The 21,181-nt window shown below is 44.6% G+C and overlaps 1 protein-coding gene across 2 annotated transcripts; it reads right to left on the reverse strand.

Annotated features, from left to right (window-relative positions):
• Positions 1-3,089: 3,089 nt before the first annotated feature.
• Positions 3,090-17,288, reverse strand: STARD3 (StAR related lipid transfer domain containing 3). 2 transcript variants are annotated; one of them, XM_072111507.1, is made up of 14 exons: positions 17,135-17,288; positions 13,815-14,076; positions 11,120-11,197; positions 9,867-9,944; positions 9,292-9,345; positions 8,171-8,288; positions 7,341-7,439; positions 7,041-7,195; positions 6,397-6,459; positions 6,209-6,304; positions 5,978-6,057; positions 4,629-4,733; positions 3,800-3,893; positions 3,090-3,490 (listed from the first exon to the last, which is right to left on the reverse strand). In XM_072111507.1, exons 2-14 carry the CDS (start codon positions 14,022-14,024, stop codon positions 3,383-3,385), a joined length of 1,338 nt encoding a protein of 445 aa, XP_071967608.1. In that variant the 5' UTR covers positions 14,025-14,076; positions 17,135-17,288; the 3' UTR covers positions 3,090-3,382. The 2 variants fall into 2 exon arrangements, with proteins under 2 accessions (XP_071967608.1, XP_071967609.1); XM_072111508.1 differs by lacking the exon at positions 17,135-17,288 and adding an exon at positions 17,061-17,117.
• Between the last annotated feature and the right edge of the window lie 3,893 nt (positions 17,289-21,181).

The raw sequence follows: 21,181 nt of genomic DNA on the forward strand, positions 1-21,181 counted from the left end.
ACAGCAAGTAGGGGGAGTAGCTACCCGGAAAGCAGCAAGGCCTTATGGTAAGTGAGGCTGGTTTACAAGAACTCAGTCATGGGCCCCCATGCCTGGATACGTGTTACACACACAGATACATCATCAAGTTTCTGAGGTAAAACTGTTCTAGTTGCCCATGAAAACCAATCACAGCCCAGGTTTAATTTTATAAACAGTTGTGGGAAAATTAAAACTGAGCCCTGATTGGTTGCCATGGGTAACTTAGAAAAGTTCTGCTCTAAGAGACTTATGATAAAGCTCCCCCTGTGACAATCTCTCACCCAAAGCCTCTCACATGGTTTTTGGACTTTGGTTTTAAATTAGGGTTTCAGAACATTTTTTTTCAGATTATATTTAGTTTTTTTTCACATACTATTTATATCTATCCACGAGAAGTAGAAAGGGCAGCTACGTTGTTCTTATGTAATTATGGTACAAAGAACACAAACAGAAGGCCTTAAAATGAGGTGAATTCATCATCAGTTCAATGGCAGAATCCGTCTGGTCATCTAAATGCAGCAGCGGTTCTTACATCCTTACTGCTTCCATAGGAGTGAGGAACAAACAGGTTCTGCTTTGATTGGTCATCAAGTGTGACCACCTCTATAAAAGCAGAAGTCTAAGATTCAGTTCACATGTCCGTTGTGTCTTCAGTTATTGTGAGCCAAACACACAGGATCGGCCAAACACACAGAATATTATACCTCATCTTGGTAGAGTCGCAAGAAATACACGTACTCACTTGGTGTGTTTACCCGCATCTGGTTTTGGTTCAAAATAACAGAGATGTGAACTGAGCCCTAACAATTTGCTAGTCTGAAGCATTCCAGCATGTCTAAGACAATGCCAAGGAGGAAGGACATCAGTAATGATCTGGGAGAATCTATTGTTGCTGCCCAATAATTCAGAGAGGGTTTTTCAAATAAAGTTCATCATCCTCCCAGAGAGGAGGACTATTCACAGAATTGGACCACCCTGCAAATTCACCTTGAAAAAAAAATGTAAAGAAATTTTTTGATATAAAACAACAAACAAACACACACACACACACACACACACACACACACACACACACTAATTTAAAGAAGCAATCCAGCAGACAAGTTTTAGAACCTAGCTGCTTCCTTGTGGCACCTGATATTTCACACGCTCATCCGAATAGTGCCCGAGGCTGCATTCAATGTGTTCCGGTAGAATTACGTTTTGAAACACAATTCAATCAGAACGTGGAGGGGCTTGTCTCAATCGCATAATGCATTTCGACTTCAACAAATGTGATCGATAACAGCACTTTACATTGCTGACATGCAAAACACGTGGCGCTCAAGACAAGCCCCTGCCTGTTCTAAACGCACTTCATTTTAAAAGTGCAATTCAACTGGAACGTGTGAACGCAGCCTAAGGACATGTTCAGGGTTCTTAAAACCTCACATGTATTTCTCCAGTAGAAATCGCAGTCTGCTTTTGTCCCTTCGGCAGGTCAGTGCATGAAGTACCAAACACCGTCTGCCTTTGAGCCCCAATCTATTCCTCCCCAACCCAATAAGACAATAGCAAACTCATTCATTTAAATGTTGTTTTTTATCAATTTCTTTGGAAGAAAAACATTGTCATCATTAGAAAGAAAAAAAAATTTCATTGAAATCAGTCCCATAGAAGAAAAACAATCCAGGAGTCCAGGGATTTATAATTATGGATCATACAGCACATAGCGGCAAACCAATTGTATACAACTCTATTTACTTGCTTCTGGTGAATTTATTAAAGTGGTTGTACAACTCCATACAATATGTACTAATATTCGGAAAATGTTCTAAATTAAAAAATAAATAAAAATGGGTAACACATCCCTGGTAGTACCAAGATCATGTGACTGTTGTCTTTTCAGTAGTGTCAAGTTTACCCTGCAGCCAATCCTCTGTTAGTACCGAGATCATGTGACTGGCCGTCTTCAGGTCAGATTTGCTCAGGTCAAGCTGTAGCCAATCACTGGCCTCAGTGGTGACTTCATCTTTAGAAGATGAAATCAAAGACTGTTAATAAAGGAGGCCGACAACAGCTTTTAGTTTACAGACCGACTATTTTTGAAAAATTTTTCACATATTTTATGGAGTTAGACACCTCCTTTAAAGGATATCTACCACTTGGATGAAGGCCTGTATGCAAATGAGCCTGAGGGGCTCTAGGTTCTAGGGAGCCTGGAGCCCCTCAGGCTCGTTTGCATACAGTCCTTCATCCTGGTTCTAGATGCCCTTAAAATGAACACAAAAAGGACCATTCATCACTATGGATTTAGAAAATACTGTTATTTCCCCAAGACAAAAAAACATAATGCACGAACACCATTTCTTAGAACTCTGCTGTCCACCAGAATTTTATAACAAGTGAAAGCATTTGCTTAAACAGGACCTTTCATTGTGGCCATTGGTTTATCTTAAAAGAACACTCCGGACATCTCTTCACTATGTTGAGGCTTTGAGGCGTTGCATAGGGTCTCCACGCTGCCCGGAGTATCCTTGTAAGCCGTGCACTGTACATCCGAAACATACCAAGTCCAACTCCACCAGAAATATGATGTGCTGTTGGCAAAATGGTCCAATTGGAGACAACCAAGTGGTGCCTACTGGTCCCGGACATGTCTCCAGTAGTCATTGACCTACAGAAGCTGTAAAGTGGGATTCACCCATGTAACACAAGCGAGGGCTGATAGGCACTGGTTGGTGTTTGTATAAAAGTAACACAATGACATAAAACCAAGTGAATAAGGAATACGCAGTGAGAAGAACCATTAAGATGTGTTAATGTGGACACCCTGAAGGCGTCCAAATAATAAAAATAACTTAGTGCACCCACCGATTTCTGTAGGATTCAGTGCATCGGGGCAGACACCCACCCCCCTCTCTACTCATTACTGCTACAGAACAAGGGAAATGAAACATGAATGCAGTCAATTGTAAACTGGACCTCGGAAATCCAAAAGTCACGAGATTTGGGAGATATGAACCCTCCATGCCCAGCATGGGGTCAGCTTCACTCCTCCCAACCAGGAAGACCTGTCAGTCATTCAGTTTGATTAAAACAATATTGGAAAAATTTATTAGTGGCTCAGACTCTTTCACTCCACAACAACCTTCATCAATGGGGACGACGCTCTTCAGCTCTCCCTATGGCGCCATCTATCTTCATAGTCATAGTGAAATGCATTGGCAAGACTTGTCAGACACTGGGGATAAGAAGTCTTGTGTGGGACAGTTATTCCCCATTGGAAAGTCCAAAAGAAAAGGGTATATAGCTTCAGGTCAGTGCTTTAGCGGCAGGGAGGAGGAAGCACATGTTAGGATTAGGAGCCCAGACATGAAAATTAAGAAGGTCCACTGTAAACTTCACAGACTCTCTTCCGTAGGAAGCTGCAGAACTCAAACATGGTGGCGGCCAGGCTCTGGTGGATGAGGTAGCGGGGTAGTCGACCCTGTTGAAAAAGAGCACACCATTATCTGTAGGAACAGGCTCCACTTACTGCCCGTGATTACTTATTGGAGAAGAAAGGACCCAGAGTATAATTTTTCACAATGATGCTCAAAGTCCCATCCTCAGTCCTGGTCATGTGTGGCTGGCCCAATACATTTAGGTTGTGGGGACAGCTCCCCTTTAAAAGAAATCTACCATCAGAATCAATCATAATAAAGCAGGGAAACTTACTCATAGATCCAGGCTCCATGAAAAAAGATAACAGCAGATCTGTTACATGACATGTAGTTATAAAACCACTACAACTTACCTTTAAATCAGTGTTAAGGATCCATACAAAAGTGCAGATGGCAGGATTGCGAGAGCTTTTCAGCACTACAAAACCTCCAGGTCCATTCTCTCCTCTGAAAGAAAGACACAAATTTAACCCGAATAATAAATCCATGTAATACATCATCCAATAAAATTCAGAACCATCTCAATATGTAAAGAGATTACAAAGAGCGAACATCTACCAACATCACAACGTACAGACTCTGTAGAGAATTAGACTTGTGTTGCTCTCTACCCCCTCCTATATATATTTTGGAAGGTGATACAGCAGCCCCTAGTGGACATTAGTGAAAATCAGTTAAATCAAAGATCAATCAAACATGATAAACCTAATGATAGACTAATATGGAAGATCAGGTGGCAGGGTCCTCTAATATAGTGTAGCCCTATGCTTTTTTTTTTTTTTTTTTTTCTGTAGTGGCCCAGATGTTAATACATTTTATCAAGAGGCTACTGGTAGCTACAGCTACTCCACACCCTAGTAGCCTTTTTTATCCGTCCTAGCCCAGTTTTTAGCGCACTCATCTGAGGAGCCAGAGTTCTGTGCATGCGTAGCAGTTCTGGCACCACAGACGAGTGCGCGCAGCTGCTGAGCGCTGCCACTGGATCTACCTATAAATGTGATGGTAGGTTTCCTTTAAATCAGCCTCCTACTCCTGGACACCTGATAGAAAGGAAATTCTACATCTCAAAGCTTTCCCTTGCAGCCTGCAGCAGTCACAGCATGTTGGGGGTTTTAGTTTTGCATGCACTGGGGAGCCAATTCAGTGAATTGAAGATTGAGCAAAGTTAAAGTATTAACTTACCGGACATATTTTGTTAGCGGTGGTCTGGCGTGGTGCGTCCCTGCAATACCAGCTGACAAGTAGCGATCTTTTCTTCTCTCAATTCGTCGTATGTTAACAAAATCCCTGGAATGCAGTTGGATATTAGTAGCATATACATTTGGGTATAAGCTGAGGGCCCTAATTGTACCACAAAATACTGTGAAAACTTATTGACTGCTGTATAAGCCTAGGGTGGGAAAGGTATTGGTCACAGCCTCTCCAAGTAATGATATTCCCCCAAGCAGCCCCCCCCCCAGTACAGTAATAATATTCCCCCATGCAGCCCTGCCCCCTAGTAATGATATTCCCCCATGCAGCCCTCCCCCCCCCCAGTAATGATATGCCCTGCAGCAGACCCCTTTAAAAATAATAAACTTAATATTGACCTCCAGCGCTCATCCCTGGTATGGGAGTGCAGAGACGCATCTATACACTCTGCTGACACACACTATAAAGTCATGAGGCAGCGACAACGTCGCGGTATAGCATGTGTACGGGTAAGGCTACATTCCCACTGCCGTGAGCCCGCCGCACCGTAGCACGGTGGGCACACAGCAGCGCGGGGAGAGGAGGTGAGCACAGCTCACCCCCGCCCCTCTCCATAGCAATGTGTGGCCGCGGCGCCGTAATACGGGAAACGATAGGACATGTCCTATCTTTTCCCGGGCTATGGAGCGGTACGGTGCCGCAGGTGTGCTGCACCGTACAGCTCCCGTAGGGCGCCGCGAGCCCATAGAAGTGTATGGGGGACGTATATCGGCCACATATACGTCGGCCGTATATACGTCCCCCATACTGTAGTGTGAATGCAGCCTAAAGAACATAGACGCTCCTCTGCCTGCAGAAAGACGCTTGGAAGTGATACACAAATGAGAAGAGGATGCCAGGGGTGAACGCCAGAAGCAAGTATTAAAGGGGTTTTCCCACGAAGAAAAGTTAGGCCCTATCCACGTCTGCTCCATAAGTCTGCCGGAGCGACAAGGGATTCGATGGAGCTATGTGGGACCCCATCGGAACCCTTGTTTTTGTGATCTGTGGGGACCTCAGCACTGAGACCCCAACTGAACAGCAAGTTAGTCCCTATTCACGGGATAGGGCCTAACTTTTGTTAGTGGGAAAACCCCTATAAGTTTATTATTTATATATGTATATATGGGTGTATGATTATATCTATATATCTATATCTATCTATCTATCTTCCTAATTCATCTGAGTAGAAGCCAAGTGGGGATTTTTAACAAGATTGTACTGAAAAACTTGCCCTATACGCGAGTAAACACTGTGGTTTTATAGTATAATGTCTTATTGAATAAGGATTAGACACTGACCTGGGAGACACTACTCCACCCGCTGCTCCTGCAGAGACATCATATGATACAAGGGTGTTGTCATCCACACGTTGTAGGATCTGACAAACACAACACAAGGCATGCAACTTATTTTATATTGGAACACTGAGGCTTTTGATGGATATTTGATGACACCTCTTGTAGAGAGCACAGATATTTTTAGATTTCCCTTATACAAGTCTCTATCACTACATAAGGAAAATCACTGACCTGACAAATGGCTACTGTCCGGTTCCATAAGACCATCTTCTCAGGTTGCAGGATGACCTCCTGGTACACAACCTCTGCAGGACACTGAATGAGGGCCTAAGCACAAAACACGCGTAGGTCACATCATATAGATAACACACTAGTTAAATACAATGACAACACAGTCAGAAGGGAACTTTCAAGGATACCTTTAAGATGAAAGTCTTTCCATGGAAAGGTATGTCTAATGAGTACACAATGTCTCCGACATCCTAAAATAGGAAGAGAAGAATGGATTAGACATATGTCATTTAGAAACCCTAGGGATAAAAAGGAGGGGGTATAGAGCTCTTTCATCTTTCGGGCACCTGGCAAGGACAAGCCAGTATGTTAAAGAGGTTGCCCAGGATCAGTAAAATGTAAAACACTGACATACGATGCCATATATTGCACAGAGGCTCTGCTTGGTACTGTAGCTACAGCCCATTTAATTGAAATGGACTGAGCCTTACATAGGACATTTGATTTCTAGATGTGACTTTAATGCCCTGTAAGCAGAAGAGGTTGTCGCCAGACTGCTGCAATGGCTTCAGACAACCAAATGAGGGTGCTAGGTGTGGGCCCCTGCTGATCTTCAAACCTGGAAAACCCATTAATATTATAGCTGTGCAATACTTGCTATAGCCTGTGGTGGCGCTAGTGGGAAAATTTGCCATTGCTGATGGAAAATATCAATTTAATGCAATGGCAGCTGTGTGATAGAGAACCCCTCAAAGTCCAAAGTGGGCAACCACTAGAACTAGAAGGGGACCACAGGCTGCAGAAGTTCTGGGAGAGGACACAAGATACTCACATTGTTCTTTTCAAACTTCCAGTTGACCTCCTGGGCCAGTATCTGCTCCACAATCTCCAGGGCCTCCTTTCCTTTCCTGACGTATTCTCGTTCTTGGGGAGTTACAGCCTTACGGCCGACAGCTTCATCTTCATCATCAAACTCGTTATCTGACCCTGTGGCGACAGAAGAGACAAATGTGATCTGGTTGTCAGGGATCTAGCCTCAGAGAAGGTGTCCGCTTAATCTAGATGAAGTATCGGAAGGGAAGGCATCATTACAAGGGGGACGACATACATTATCTCACATTATGTAACTGACCTGCAAAAGATTCTGGAGGGGAGTAAAACTGTCCCTCAGATGGAGCTCCTGGGTACAAAAGCGGAGGGCGAAGAGCAGCGGCCTGTGCCGCCAGATACCCTAAAGTAAACAACATAGAAAATACTTTCATTAATAAGGATTAATTACAATAATTTATTGCATTTTATCTCACATCCCATTACAACCCCGACATCTGTTCCCCTTTTTTTGCCCATTTCCTCCACTGTAAATTTCTCTTAATCTTCTTCTTAGTCTTCTGCTTCAAAGAAATGCAACTACATATTATATTTACCCTGTGAAAGTTTCCCCATTCACATCCTGGAGCCACAGGTCACATGACACCTGGGCAGCAGGACTCAGGACTTCCTGTGACCTCCCATGTCCTGCTGGCATTCGGTGGACGAATGATTAAAAAAAAATGCACAGTATCCCTCCCCTCCCTCCCCCCCCCCATCCGCAAGAAGCCAACAGGTAAATAGAAAGTCCTGAGATACTGGCCCAGGAGGTCTGCTTGTGGGGTCACATGACCTGCAGCAAACGAAAAAACTTTTCAAGGCAAGTATAATATGGGTGACCCAATTAGGGCCTTATACTTACCATGTTGTAGTTTTGTTTAAGAGCCCAACCCATCTCACTATGGACTTAACAAGGTGAGTATAAGTGCCCAACACATCCTTAGACATTAGGAAGCATTTGCAGGTATATCGGGGGCTGTGTGAGTGCCAAGAGGTGACCATCTCCAATCATTTTCTCTTGTAGGTTGTAAAATCTTTATGGCAACCTTTTCTTCCCCCCACCATTTATCCCCTTTTATGTTAGTAACCTCTTACATCGCTCTTCCTCTGCCTCTTGTGTCAAAACCTTGAAGTCCAGGAACCAAGTCTCCAGCCAAGCCAGTACAAAAGATATAATGGGCAGAAGATAACCAAATGCTCCTTTAGACAGAAGCTGAGGAGATAGGAAAGGAGAAGAAACATTTTGTAAGGCAAGTTATGTATTTTGTGTTCTACTTAAAGGTAACCCGGCAACAGAAATTGACCTAAAAAAACACCAGTTTGTGGACAAGCAGCTTAACACCTTCCATATCATGTTTCTTTCATGACCCAATATGGAAGCATCACCCAGAAAAAAAAAAAAAAAAAAAGAATAGGCTTTGAAATGAGATGTAAAGTGGTTGCCAAAAGAGAAATAAAGCTTAGCACTGAAGTCACGCTCTCCTCGCATAATAATGGCTCCGTCTCTGTAATGGACACCCCAGCATACAGGTAAATCCCTAACCGGCTCTTCTGAAGTATTTCCCATGATGTCAATCAGTGCAGAAGTGAGAGCTTGACATCACTGCTAAAGTCTCCACCTCCTTCACTATATACAGCCAATTTACATCCCACTCCAAAGTAGTTTTTTTGCAGGACAAAGCTGTCCCATGAAAGAGACGTGATCTGGAGGATGTTAATTGGTAGGTGCTAAGTTACTAGTCGTCAGGTAATGAGGAACTAGTTGTGGCTTATTATTAGGTGAATTTCTGCTGCCAGGTTCCCTTGAACACCATGTAAATGTACAACTAATCTCAGGTTAAGTAACCTAATTAATACAAATATTTATTTCTGTCCGCAAATTAGCACTGATAACTATGGTCCTCCCCAAGGTCAGACACCATATGGGAACAAGCTATTTGTGATACTCCTTAATCCCACAGCAATCTCCAGGCAGCTCTCTTGGTCCCCATTTCCTCTACCTATTTATGGCCCATATAAGAGAAGATATAAGAAGATATTTCTCCCTACAAATATGCATGTGCCACACCATTCTCTCCAGTATCTTCCATGAACCTTTCCTCCCTAGGGAGACATTACCGCAGGATTGGTGCAGAGTTTTGCAGACCATTGTGCCTCAAGTTACTCTCCTGCCATATTACACAAGCTCCTTACGAGACCTCATGTCATCCACTTACCTGGGACATAATGACTTTAACAATGAGAAATGCACTGGTCACCAGGGTTGTGATCTGGTGGAAGGGACAAACACAATAGTTAGTTTCTCCCAAACTACTAAATAATACAAGACTACAGAGAGACAAATTAGAGAGGAATGAAAATTTGTAAATTTATAGACTGAAGTTTACATTCACTCCATTCATATGACTGGTTGTATAAGTGGTTTCCTGCATAGATCAATAGATAGGTAAACATTTTCTTTATCCAAAAAAGGGAAGTTAACAAACAGTGGGGCAGATTTATCAAGCTGTCTGAAAGTCAGAATGTTCTCAGTTGCCCATGGAAACCAATCACAGCTCCACTTTAAAATATTCATGAGCACTGGTAAAAAGAAAGCCGAGCTGTAATTGGTTGCCATGGGCAGCTAGGAATATTCTGACTTTCAGAGAGCTTGATAAATCTGCCCCAGTGAGTTGGATTGGGCTTCAAGAGAAACCTAAAGGGGGTGCTATATACCTCCCAGTTGTCCAATTGTGTCATTTCAAATGATTTAATTGTAAGGGAAATCCTATGTATTTACAGAAAGACTTACAGCTATAGCCCACCAGTGCCGGAGTCTGAGGACAGCATAGCCCAGCTGCAGAACGGAGAACCTGAATACCCCCAACACCTAGGAAGAGAAAACTATTGTAAAGTAACCACATATCAGAATGTGCAGACTCTGACAAGTCGAATGCCAACACTCAGGTGTCAATTTACTGATTGAAGTCTACAAGGAATTAGCGCAACACAAATTTATGGAAATAGATGAATTTTTGGGAAAGAAAAATGGGATGAGCCACGTCATACCTCTAAATACCCGGTCAGATTTGTGCCTATAAACATGGTCCGTGTATTGGTTGCACTTCCCAACCTGACCAGAACTCACAGCAATACTGATTGCTCATGATGTGAATGACCCTACTGTATATGGGACAGTAGTCAGTGGTAGTTCTGGGACCTACAGCATCAGAAATCTGGATATGCATGAAGAAAAGTTAGGCTCTCAGTGCCGAGACCCCCACAGATCACTTATACGAGGGGTCCGATGGGGTCCCAAGTACCTCCGTCGGACCCCTTGTTGCTTCTTCAGACTAATGAAGCAGACGGCCGCACATGACCGTTCTGCTCCATTAAGCTCTATGAAGCTGACGGAAATTGCCGAGCGATGCGCCCCCACTGATCAACCATGCAATAGGCCCCAACTTTTCTTCTTGGGAAAACCCCTTTAAAGGGTTTGTGCCACAGGTTAGGGGATAACAATCTGATGGATGTGGTTGCGACTGTTAGGACCCCCACACTTCACAAGAATGAGGGTCCCGTTCTCACTAATGGATGGTCTAGAACCAATGAAAGGGAAAGGAAGTTTGGAAGGACTTTTAATGACCTTTTATGCAAAATTAATCATAAGTTATATTTTAAAAAAAATACAACCAGAAGAAGATCTATAATATTACACAATAAGAGAAGTTATGCAGCTGATCTGAATTACACAGATTCCTGGGCAAGGAAGAAAATAACACATAGCCTAATACAGTTGGAATGAGCCCCATTGATTACAAGTATTGAGGATTAAAAGGGCAACAACCACCACAATGAAGGACTGTATGCAAATGAGCCTGAGGGGCTCCAGGCTCCACAGGTGTTAATGGAGCCTGGAGCCTTTCTGGCTCATTTGCATACAATCTTTCATCCTGGTGGTAGACATCCTTTAATGGGGAACAGTCATGTGTACAGGGACTGAGTACTGATCTCCTTGGATCTGCTATTCTAGGAACAGTGTTCAGTCTACAGGACAGCACTTACAAATATGTCAAAGAACGAGGTACTGAACTCATATTCCACAATCTCCTTCACCAAGTTTTTCTTAATCCCATTATTGGTCTAAAGGGAGAAATAAAAAAACAGTCATTAGTCATTTGTCTCCATTAAACAACCCCTTTAATAAGGACCCGTCCCCTTCTCCAGACATAATAAATACTTGTAATCTTCATGAAATAGAATTTGTGGGGCATCTTTATTGTGGAGCACTTCTATATTGTTCTGCCGCTCCGTTATTCCGCATGGAAATGTACGAGTAGAAAGACAACTAGGTTAAACCAATCCCATTGTCAAAGGGGTGTGTCCATACACTGACTGCCAGGTAAAGTCAGATTGGACCGTGTCACGTTGGGCAAAGCAGAACCCGAAATAGTAACAACAAGCTGTTACTTTATTCATAAGCTTCCATGAGGACTAACAGAGGAACACAACAAAAATGAATGAAAAAGGAAGAACAAGCTCTGTTGTTTCATTGGAAATACAAGAATTTATTAAAAATAGACATGAAATATCATCCTTAAGTATAAAATTCCTCTGCATTGTCTTTTTTTTATCGCATTATTATTATTTAGCAGATTGTTGGGTAAGATCACATCAGACAATGGGCAGTCATTGTGACACGAATGGTCTTACTGTTTATCACCCAGCTTTCCAAGGAACAGATGTAAATAATTATTTGACATTGGAGTGGAAATGTTCTTTATCTGCCACTATTATTAAATCCCAAGGCAGAGTCAATACTAACCGCATTACCAGCCCTATTACTGAGTGATAGATGGACGGGCACTGTGCCCGCTGCACTCTAAATCCTAATTTTTACATTTCATACTGATAAATGACCTGATCAGAGAAAAGCCAGAAGCACAGCAGTGCAGCTCATCTGTCACAGTCACCGGGAGACAATAACCTGGACGAGCTTCATAGATTGCAAGCTCCTAAGGGCAGAATAACTAGACAACTAGTGATGCTGAGGTACGGCTCATGCCTCAAACCATAGGGTGACGTACAACATATATACTATGCCATGTGAAGAGGCAGCCTAAGATTACCATAATATATGTATGTACACTTGAGAGCAGACAATAACTGGGGAGGCCTCAAGGATTGTGTTCTCCTAGAGATAAGCGTGTCAGTGGGTCCTGGCAGCTGCTCATCTCTCTATATACATCCCATGCACACATAGAGAGTCATAGCTTCTGGCACAACGACGGCCATCTAGTAAACAAGTCAGACAAGTCATATGCACAGAAACCAATAAAGTCAGGGTTGATCTGGAATTGTGTACTCAAAGGGTGATCGGAAACTTAAACAAAACCAGGAAGGTGCATTGACTTATAATATGTGTCACCTAATGGTACTGAATTATAAAAACTCTACATTAAAGGGGTTTTCTACACACCAATAAGGTTTCCGTCACAGAAACAGCGTATGTTATTGGAGTATGCAGCTTCCGTAACTCTCATTCACTTCTATGGAGGTTTTGGAAAGAGTGTAGCTCAGTTCTGTGAAAGTTCTGCAAAACCACTACTGCTGACAACCTTACCATCAGCGGAGAAGCAGCGTCAGGACATTGTTTTAGGGATGGAAGGCGCTGCACAGGTATATATGGGATATAGGTAGAATAACCAATTAAAGGGTTTGTACCAAGTTTGATTTTCATCCCCTATTTACAGGATAGGGAATAACAAGGCGATGATTGAGGGTCTGACTGCTGGCTTCAGACAAGATTGGAACCTCCAGCAATCAAGAGAACAGGGGGGGGGGGTCTACCATACCTCCTGCTGCTCCATTAAAGACTCTGGGAATGATTCATCATACGCCGGTGTCCCTTCACTGGTGTATCATAGCGGCCAGGTCCTTTGATTCGGGCGCCGTGGCCGGCGAGCAAAACTACACCAGGTCGAACCTGCCATTGCTTTGCATGAAAACCAGTAAACATGCTGCCGGAGGTGGCGTATTTGCAATGTTAATCGCAAATACTTGCACTGCGCAAGAATTTGCAATTATTCCACTGCTTGATAAGTCTCACCCTATGCAAGTCACCAATTGCAGAGCACAGTGCTCTGGTATCTCAGGCTCTCCCATTCACGGTTTATGTAGCGCTGTACTCTGCAATATCCAACACTCCCCTACTATTGAATGGAGCGGCAGCCAATTAGTTAGAATGGGGCTCCCAGCAGGAGTACACTTGCCAACTTGTTATCCCCTATTCTGTACATAGAGCTTAAAGGGGTTGGCCACTTTAGTGTGTGAAAGCGTTTCAATATACGTCTAACAATTGATGCACCACTTTCTTGATGTGTAAAGTGAAGCCTCCTGTCCTTTATCTCATCAGCCAGACAATCCTGTCCATAAAATGGCCACAGATGGAGGGTCATGTGATCTCTAACTGTCCATCAACAATCGCCCTGCCAGGACCTTAATCTTATATTCATCAATACTATCCGAAGGTCCTGGCAAGGTGATTGTTTATGGACATGGTCACATAACCCTCCATCTGCAGCCATTTTTTGGTTGGCTGATGAGGTACAAGACAGGAGGCTTCACTTTACACATCAAGAAAGTGGTGCATAAATTTTAATAGATGTATAATGGTAAATTATCTAATATCCTGAGCTTTACATTAATAGGAGACCATAATGAGTTACTGATGTTGCCATCTTAGGCATCTGGTACTTACATTGAGCTCTATGATCCACAAGAGAGAGATGAAGAGCAGATCAAACGTCACAAAGAGGCAGAAGGTCCTCCGCACATCGGAGATGGCCCTGCGCTGCTGTGGGAGGAAGAACTGCGGCGACAGGCTCTGGCTCAGAGAAGAGTTTATAGAGGCGATGGCCGGCAGACTCCTCTCCAGCTCAGACTGAAGGTCTTCCGGGAGTTTACTCATTTTGGCAAGTGACGGGAACCCTCAGTGTGAGAATCGCTGGTCATCGGCCCATCTGTCAGGAGCAAGTTACAGAAAAATATTGGCTTCATTGTTTTTAGTTTTTCAAGATTTACAATAATAAAATCACTTTTTACAAAAATGTTTCCTTTCAAGACCCAAACATTTTTTATTTTTTTCTGGCAAAGTTAGAGCAAATGTCCTCATGAGAGGAGACAAGAGCGGGAGAGGCCTCTAGGGTTTTGTTCTAGAGATAAGTGGGTCAGTCGGTCCTGGCAGCTGCTTATCTTCCTGCACAAGAATTTTTTATTTTTTTTTGCTGATCTAGTTGTTTTCAATTGTTCACTTTTTAATAGATATATCTTTATACGAGGTGGATGCACATAAAGAATCGTAAAACTTGCGTAGTTTTTAGATTTATTTTTTACTTCATTCACCATATGGGACAAATAAAGAAGTGGTTTATTTGGTTGGGTCAGTAAGAACACAGTTTTATATACAAGTTTTTTTAATTTACATTTTAAATAGGGAAAATGGGATGGATTTTTTTTTCCCCATCTTACCATTTACACTTCTATATTGCTGTGTATTATACACTGACAGACGGACTATCAGAGGGTTTCCCACAGAACAGACCCAGCGGCCATCAGAAGACCTCCAGCTGCAATGGAAAGTATAAGCACCAAGGATTGTATTGCGGGATGATAAGATGAGAGGGCAAGACCCCTTTTTTCAGAAAGCATTTACAGATTGTGGACAGCACTGACCCAATGTGTCACACAGCCAAAATCTTCCTCCAACCCAAGCTAATGGGACAGGTGCAGAGCTGTCACAAGACACAAAAGCAACTGCTCTGCCCAGCAAGGGAAGCCCATGCTAAACTTAGATTACACCACCCTAACAACACATAGGGGTGGTCACTAAAGTGTTTCCGCAGACTTCCCAGACACATCACTGGATATAGGAGCGTGATGTGTTTTCTTGTATCGCATATATTTCTTAAAGGGGTTGTCTGGGTTTATAAGGTTTTTTTTATTATTATTATTCCCAGAGGGTGTAAAAATAATAGAACTTAGGGTACATTCACACAAAGGTAATGAGGATCAATATCTGACAGCACCATTTGCGGACAGTTATTGGTCCCCATTGACGCATATGACGCTCGGTCACTTTTTAGTGAACATCGGTTGCTGCACCACATTGTGACCGTGCACAGAGAAATACGGGACATATATTCTGCCGTGTTACAGCTCCGGCCCTGTGCTGCTCTATGGAGAGGGGAGGGGTGACCAGTGATCATCCCCCCTCCTCTCCAGCGCACTGAATCTACCCTTAGGCTACATTCACACTAACGTATGGGGGACGTATATACGGCCGACGTATATACGTCCCCCATACACTCCTATGGGCGCACGGCACCCTACGGGAGCGGTACGGTGCAGCACACATGCGGCACCGTACCGTTCCGTACCCGGGAAAAGGATAGGACCTGTCCTATCTTTTCCCGTAATACGGGGCCGTGCGCCATAGGTTGCTATGGAGAGGGGCGGGGGTGAGCTGCGCTCACCTCCTCCTCCTCTCCCCGTACACTGCCGTTGCCCGCTACAGTACGGTACGGGCGGGCAACGGCAGTGTGAATATAGCCTTATACTGTAATTACAGTTGCTCCTGCCCCCTGCAGTCTCTGTTTGTATACAGAGGTTCAGCAGTGATGTGGAATTAACATTGGCGCGCTCCCGCTACCCTCTGCCGCCTGTAGATTTACTGATGGTGGATGTCCCAACCATACTTGCTCATTATGTCTGCCCTGGGAAGATCTCGCCTTTAGTATGTCCGGGAATGGTCAAGTTCTCTTAAGAAACACTTTACAAAAATATTCAAATGTGCCGAAGAAGCTCTGGCCTACATCACCGGAGCACCTCTCGTACCCACCACCTAATAACGTATGCCGCCCCTGCTGTATTCATTGCAACCTGGTCCTGCCCACCGAGAAACAGACGTCATGATTAGTGGGCAGGATAGGAACATGGGCAGAGGGGGCAACATACATTATTAGACCCCATGCACAAAGCTTGCATGCGGCACTGTACACGGGGAAAAGATAGTACATGTCCTATCCTTCTTGGTGTTACGGCGTTGTGCATCTCTATGGAGAGGGGGGCGTTTCCACTCCTCCTCCCCATCGCGGCATACGCACGTGTGAATGTAGGCAGCGGATACGAGAGGTGCTACGGTGATGTAGGCCATAGAGGGTTTTTTTTATTTCATTCCCGGTCATTCGAAAAACTATGTCTGCCCCTTCCAGACATAATGGCAAGTAATTTCGGGACATCTATCCCAATGGAGCCACACATGGACTCGTGATCAGCCACCAAAGCCACAACCCTAGTCACACAAGTGGTCAATGAATGATGCAGATTGGAAAATACTAATATTTATGGACACATCAGAGGCAGGGACAGGTCTGCTTTCAGAACTAGATATTCCCACCTACTTCCCCATGAACGTGCACACTTGGCTCAGCGTAGAAGAAAGAAAACAATCCTTCCCATAAATATATGAGATCATTCAGGTCAGAGGAGCCATTATCAGGTGGTAGACGTCACCTGTCCTATCAGTCCTCACAGCTGGAGCTCCTCTTATCTCTGCCACTTCCCCTTTGAACCTTACTTCTCCCAGTATAGCAGTGACCAGACTCTCCTAATACTGTATGTATCCCCCGGAATAAAGTGACCAGCGGTATAACATCTCTGCTTGCTGAGATCTCTGATCTTAGTGAATGGAGATCTACAATGGTCATGTGAAGCAGCATTGTGCTATTATCACATGACCAGGACAGGTTAATAACCCGCTGAAGCTTTCTATTCATTGACAACAAGCAGAGATCGCAAAGATATTGTAAAAAGGTCAATACAAGATCACCACGTTTACAGGACGTCAATGTTCTTACCACTAACAGCACAGACTATGACTCACTGTGACCACAACCGATACCAGTAACTCCCCCAATATATCACAGGAGACAGACCCCAAAGTCACCCCGCAGCCACACGTCCGCTACCACTAGCACAGGATCCCCCCCGGCACTGCGCGCAATGGTCTCTCCCACACACCTTCAATCGCTCCTGCACCTTGCAATCCTCCACCAGCCGTACACAACAACCCGGAAGTATCGAGAGGCGGAAACTGCAGGGACATCACATGACTTGTGCCTGGAACCTCCTCATAGAGGGCGTGACCTAATGCTGTATTATACGTAGCTCCTCCTTTCGGGGCGTCACCTTTAAGTAATTCTGTTTTTGATATTTTCGAAGTCTCCACCTTCCGGTAGATGTGGCTCACAGCTGATGGTAAGCCCTCCCTGTGGGCGTGGCTTAGTTCCCGTACAGTGTGAATGGCTCCTCCTGGTGGATTAGATGGGTAATTTATTGGTAAATGCCGAGTATATTCCGTCCAGATCGGTACGTGATATAAGGATATACATGCCTTATGACGTTAGAAATAACATTACTCCCAACGTTTGCAGCAGAGAAATAGGGATGGAAGTATAAAACCCCTCACGTGTCTGTGTTAGGTGTTTGCGCCAGAAAAACTGGCCCTGATCTAGGAAAGCGTTTGCACCACTTTTTTGCCTGACTTTGCACTAGACAGAACATACAAACTGCTTGTACGTGTATTTATGAAGTGTCTGCGCCAGTTTTGTGTCGGTTGCAATTTGGCGACACTTGTGCACCTAAAGGCACACCTCCTAACTTTTGGGCGAGAGAAAAATGGACAAATGCAGCAGTGTTACACTGTTAGCGTTATTGGAAACCTCTGATAACGGTAACTAACACCGCGGCGATGTACAGTTCTAACGCCGGACCGCTCTCAAAGCTCTCCATAGGGCAGCGGTGACTGCCGCGCGTCATGCAGCAGTCACCGCCCCCTCATGAATACTTTAGTAGGAAGCTCCTAGTGCACTTTTTTAGGGTGACAGGTCCTCTTTAAAGGGGTTAGACCCTAATAGAAATACATACGTGGCCGGTGGGGGCTGTATAAAAAATTAAACTTGTACTTACCTCTGCGGTTCCTCCCGTTGTCCTGCACAGTCGTCTCTCTGGTCCCTGCCCCTGTAAACAAACAGGGACACAGAAGCTGTGCTGTGAACAGCTTCCTGCCGGGCAAGGTGGCTACCACGCCCGGCAAGGACGCCCACCTGCCCCCATATCTCAGCACCTGATACAGCACTGGGAATGGTGCCGGGTGGGCATGGCCGGACACCTCGGTCAACCGTAAACTATTCACAGCGCAGCATCCGTGTCCCTGTAAAGAAACAGGGGTACCTACTTGATAAGCGGGGGGGGGGGGGGGGGGCGGGGACCATGGAGGTAGTACAAGTTAATTTTTTTAAGCAGCCCCCACACATATTTTTATTAGTGTCTCAGTCCCCCACAATGACCTCCACATAGCATAATGCCCTGTTCCTATGGCCAACCTCTCTATGGACCCACATAATACCCCCTTATGCAACTCGGCAACATATAATACCCCCGGTTTTCCACTTTTATTCATCTCAAACTTACGTATAATAATATCTGTATTCCTACCCCCAACCCTCCTTACATGGTGTAGCCCCTGTTCTCTATCCTCCACTTCCTGTGGCCTTCTTACCTCCAGCCTCCTCTTACTGTGGCCCCCAGACTCCTCTAGCTGTGGCCTCCTGTCCCCAGCCTCCTTTTCCTGTGGCCTTCTGTCTTCCATGCTCCTTTACATGTGGCCTCCTGTCCTCCAGCCTCCTGTTCCTGTGGCCTCCTGTCTTCCATCCTCCTCTTCCTGTGGCCTCCTGTCTTCCATCCTCCTCTACCTGTGCCCTCCTGTCCTCCAGCCTCCTCTTCATGTGGCCTCCTGTTTTACATCCTCCTCTACCTGTGGCCTCCTCTACCTGTGGCCTTCTTACCTCCAGCCTCCTCTTCATGTGGCCTCCTGTCTTCCATCCTCCTCTCCCTGTGGCCTCCTCTACCTGTGGCCTCCTGTCCTCCAGCCTCCTCTACCTGTGGCCTCCTGTCCTCCAGCCTCTTCTGCCAGTGGCCTCCTGTCCTCCATCCTCCTCTTCCTGTGGCCTTGTGTCTTCCATCCTCCTTTACCTGTGGCCTTCTGTCCTCCATCCTCCTCTCCCTGTGGCCTCGTGTCTTCCATCCTCCTTTGCCTGTGGCCTCCTGTCCTCCATCCTCCTCTTCCTGTGGCCTTGTGTCTTCCATCTTCCTCTACCTGTGGCCTCATGTCCTCCATCCTCCTCTTCAATGGACTCCTGCCTTCCATCCTCCTCTTTCTCAACTCAAGCCTAGTATAGGAAAGTGCCGGGATCAAGATGAAGAGGTGCGGGGATGAGTATCTTTAGCTTGATTTTTAAGTGTTTGTTTTCCTTTAATACGTTGTCCGGCCATCTCACGTTGCTGGGTCATCGTATATATAGGGGACAAGGTAATGCCCTGCTTTTTATACTTTAGTGTATGTTGTATCTATGGTATGTTTTTGTACCTGGTGCTGTATTTAACTTGGTTCTGGTGTTGTATGCAGTTAGCACTACATTTTTGTATTTATGGTTTGGTAAAGGGGCCCTATATCTATAATGAGTTAATATGTTAATTAAATCATTTTAGATACAAAAAGGTGGATTTAAACAGTTTATTAATATAAAGTGCATTTTAAATATTGGAACAGTTGGTTAGAGTAGATAGCATTTTTTCTCACACCCTGTTCTACATGACAGACTTCTTGCTCTCGTATTTAGGAATTTGAATCCCACCCCTGACTATTGGATAACGAATAATAGGCTGGTTCCCTTTTTTATGAATATTGTCTCGTGTCACTAGGCTTCTTGAAAGTCCAACATTGATGGCGAAGATGGCACGAGGCATAGTTTTCCTGTTTCCATCCAGGAAAAGTTATTTGCTTTTTCCTTACCCAGAATTCACAGTGGAGTTAAGACCCCATGGGGCAGATTTACTAACCCGGTCCATTCGCGATCCAGTGGCGCGTTCTCTGAGCTGAATTCGGGTCCGGCCGGGATTTATTAAGGCAGTTCCTCCAACGTCCACCAGGTGGCGCTGCTGCGCTGAAGTTCCCCAGAACACACTGGAATACACCGAGCCGGGCTGAGTGAAGGTAAGTGCAAGCTCTGCGACACATTTTTTTTTAAAAATGCGGCGGTTTTTCCGAATCCGCCGGGTTTTCGTTCGGCCACGCCCCCCGATTTCCGTCGCGTGCATGCCAGCGCCGATGCGCCACAATCCGTTCGCGTGCGCCAAAATCCCGGGGCAATTCAGGGGAAATCGTCGCAAATCGGAAATATTCGGGTAACACTTTGGGAAAACGCGAATCCGGCCCTTAGTAAATGACCCCCCATGTCTTCTGTGTTTTTGAGTTCAATTCAGAAAGTGAACAATTTCAACACTTTTATAAGTGTTTATTTATGTCAACGTTGATATTTATGGCTTACAGCCAAGGGAAACCCAAAAGTCATTGGCCCAGATTTATCATTAATGAAGTACTATGTGCAGTGTGCCTCTCTAATGTGCAGAGTGCCCCAGATTATTGAAGACTGGCGCACAGTCTTCAATAATCTGGCACACCCTTTTTTTTTTTCTGGTGCACTCATTTTAATAGGCTTGCGCGTGCAAGCGCTCTATTACATTGGCGTTGGTGCGCATCTATTTTGTCTTTGTGTTTGCAACAAAAACTGAAGGTTTAACTTTGCTTTGTAAACATCATACTTGGTGTTTCAGCCTCATTAGTGAAAAATAACGGATGTTGCATCCATTTTTTTATGAGGAACCATAGACTTCTGTTGCCTGCCGTGATCCACATCAGTGAAAAAAATAGAAGATGTTTAATAATTTTTTCCATGGACAATGGATCAGTGAAAATACAACCAATGAGAAAACACCCATTTAAAACAATGGGGTACATTTACTTAACCGGTCCCGAGTTCACGAAAGTGCATTGTCTGACAATAATGCACTGTGCCGCGATTCACTAAGATTGTGCGCCAGATATCTTGCATGTGTCGCTTCCCACGCTCAGGTCCGCTGGAGTTCACCTTCTTCTTCTGAATCAGTCGGATCGTCCAACGACCTAGCCCCCAATTTGTGTTGCATGAAAGCTAGTGCAGCTGCGCC

The sequence above is a fragment of the Engystomops pustulosus genome, chromosome 6, assembly GCF_040894005.1.
Source record: "Engystomops pustulosus chromosome 6, aEngPut4.maternal, whole genome shotgun sequence".
Classification (NCBI taxonomy): Eukaryota; Metazoa; Chordata; class Amphibia; order Anura; family Leptodactylidae; genus Engystomops; species Engystomops pustulosus.

Bases quoted from the DNA above. Each gene is read 5' to 3' on its own strand.
- STARD3 (XM_072111507.1), bottom strand. From the start codon at position 14,024: ATGAGTAAACTCCCGGAAGACCTTCAGTCTGAGCTGGAGAGGAGTCTG. The intron at 7,440-8,170 runs GTAAGAGGTTAC...TGTTTACTTTAG, and splicing joins AGAGGCAGAGGAAGAGCGAT to GGTATCTGGCGGCACAGGCC. The intron at 6,460-7,040 runs GTGAGTATCTTG...TTCCTATTTTAG, and splicing joins GGAAGTTTGAAAAGAACAAT to GATGTCGGAGACATTGTGTA.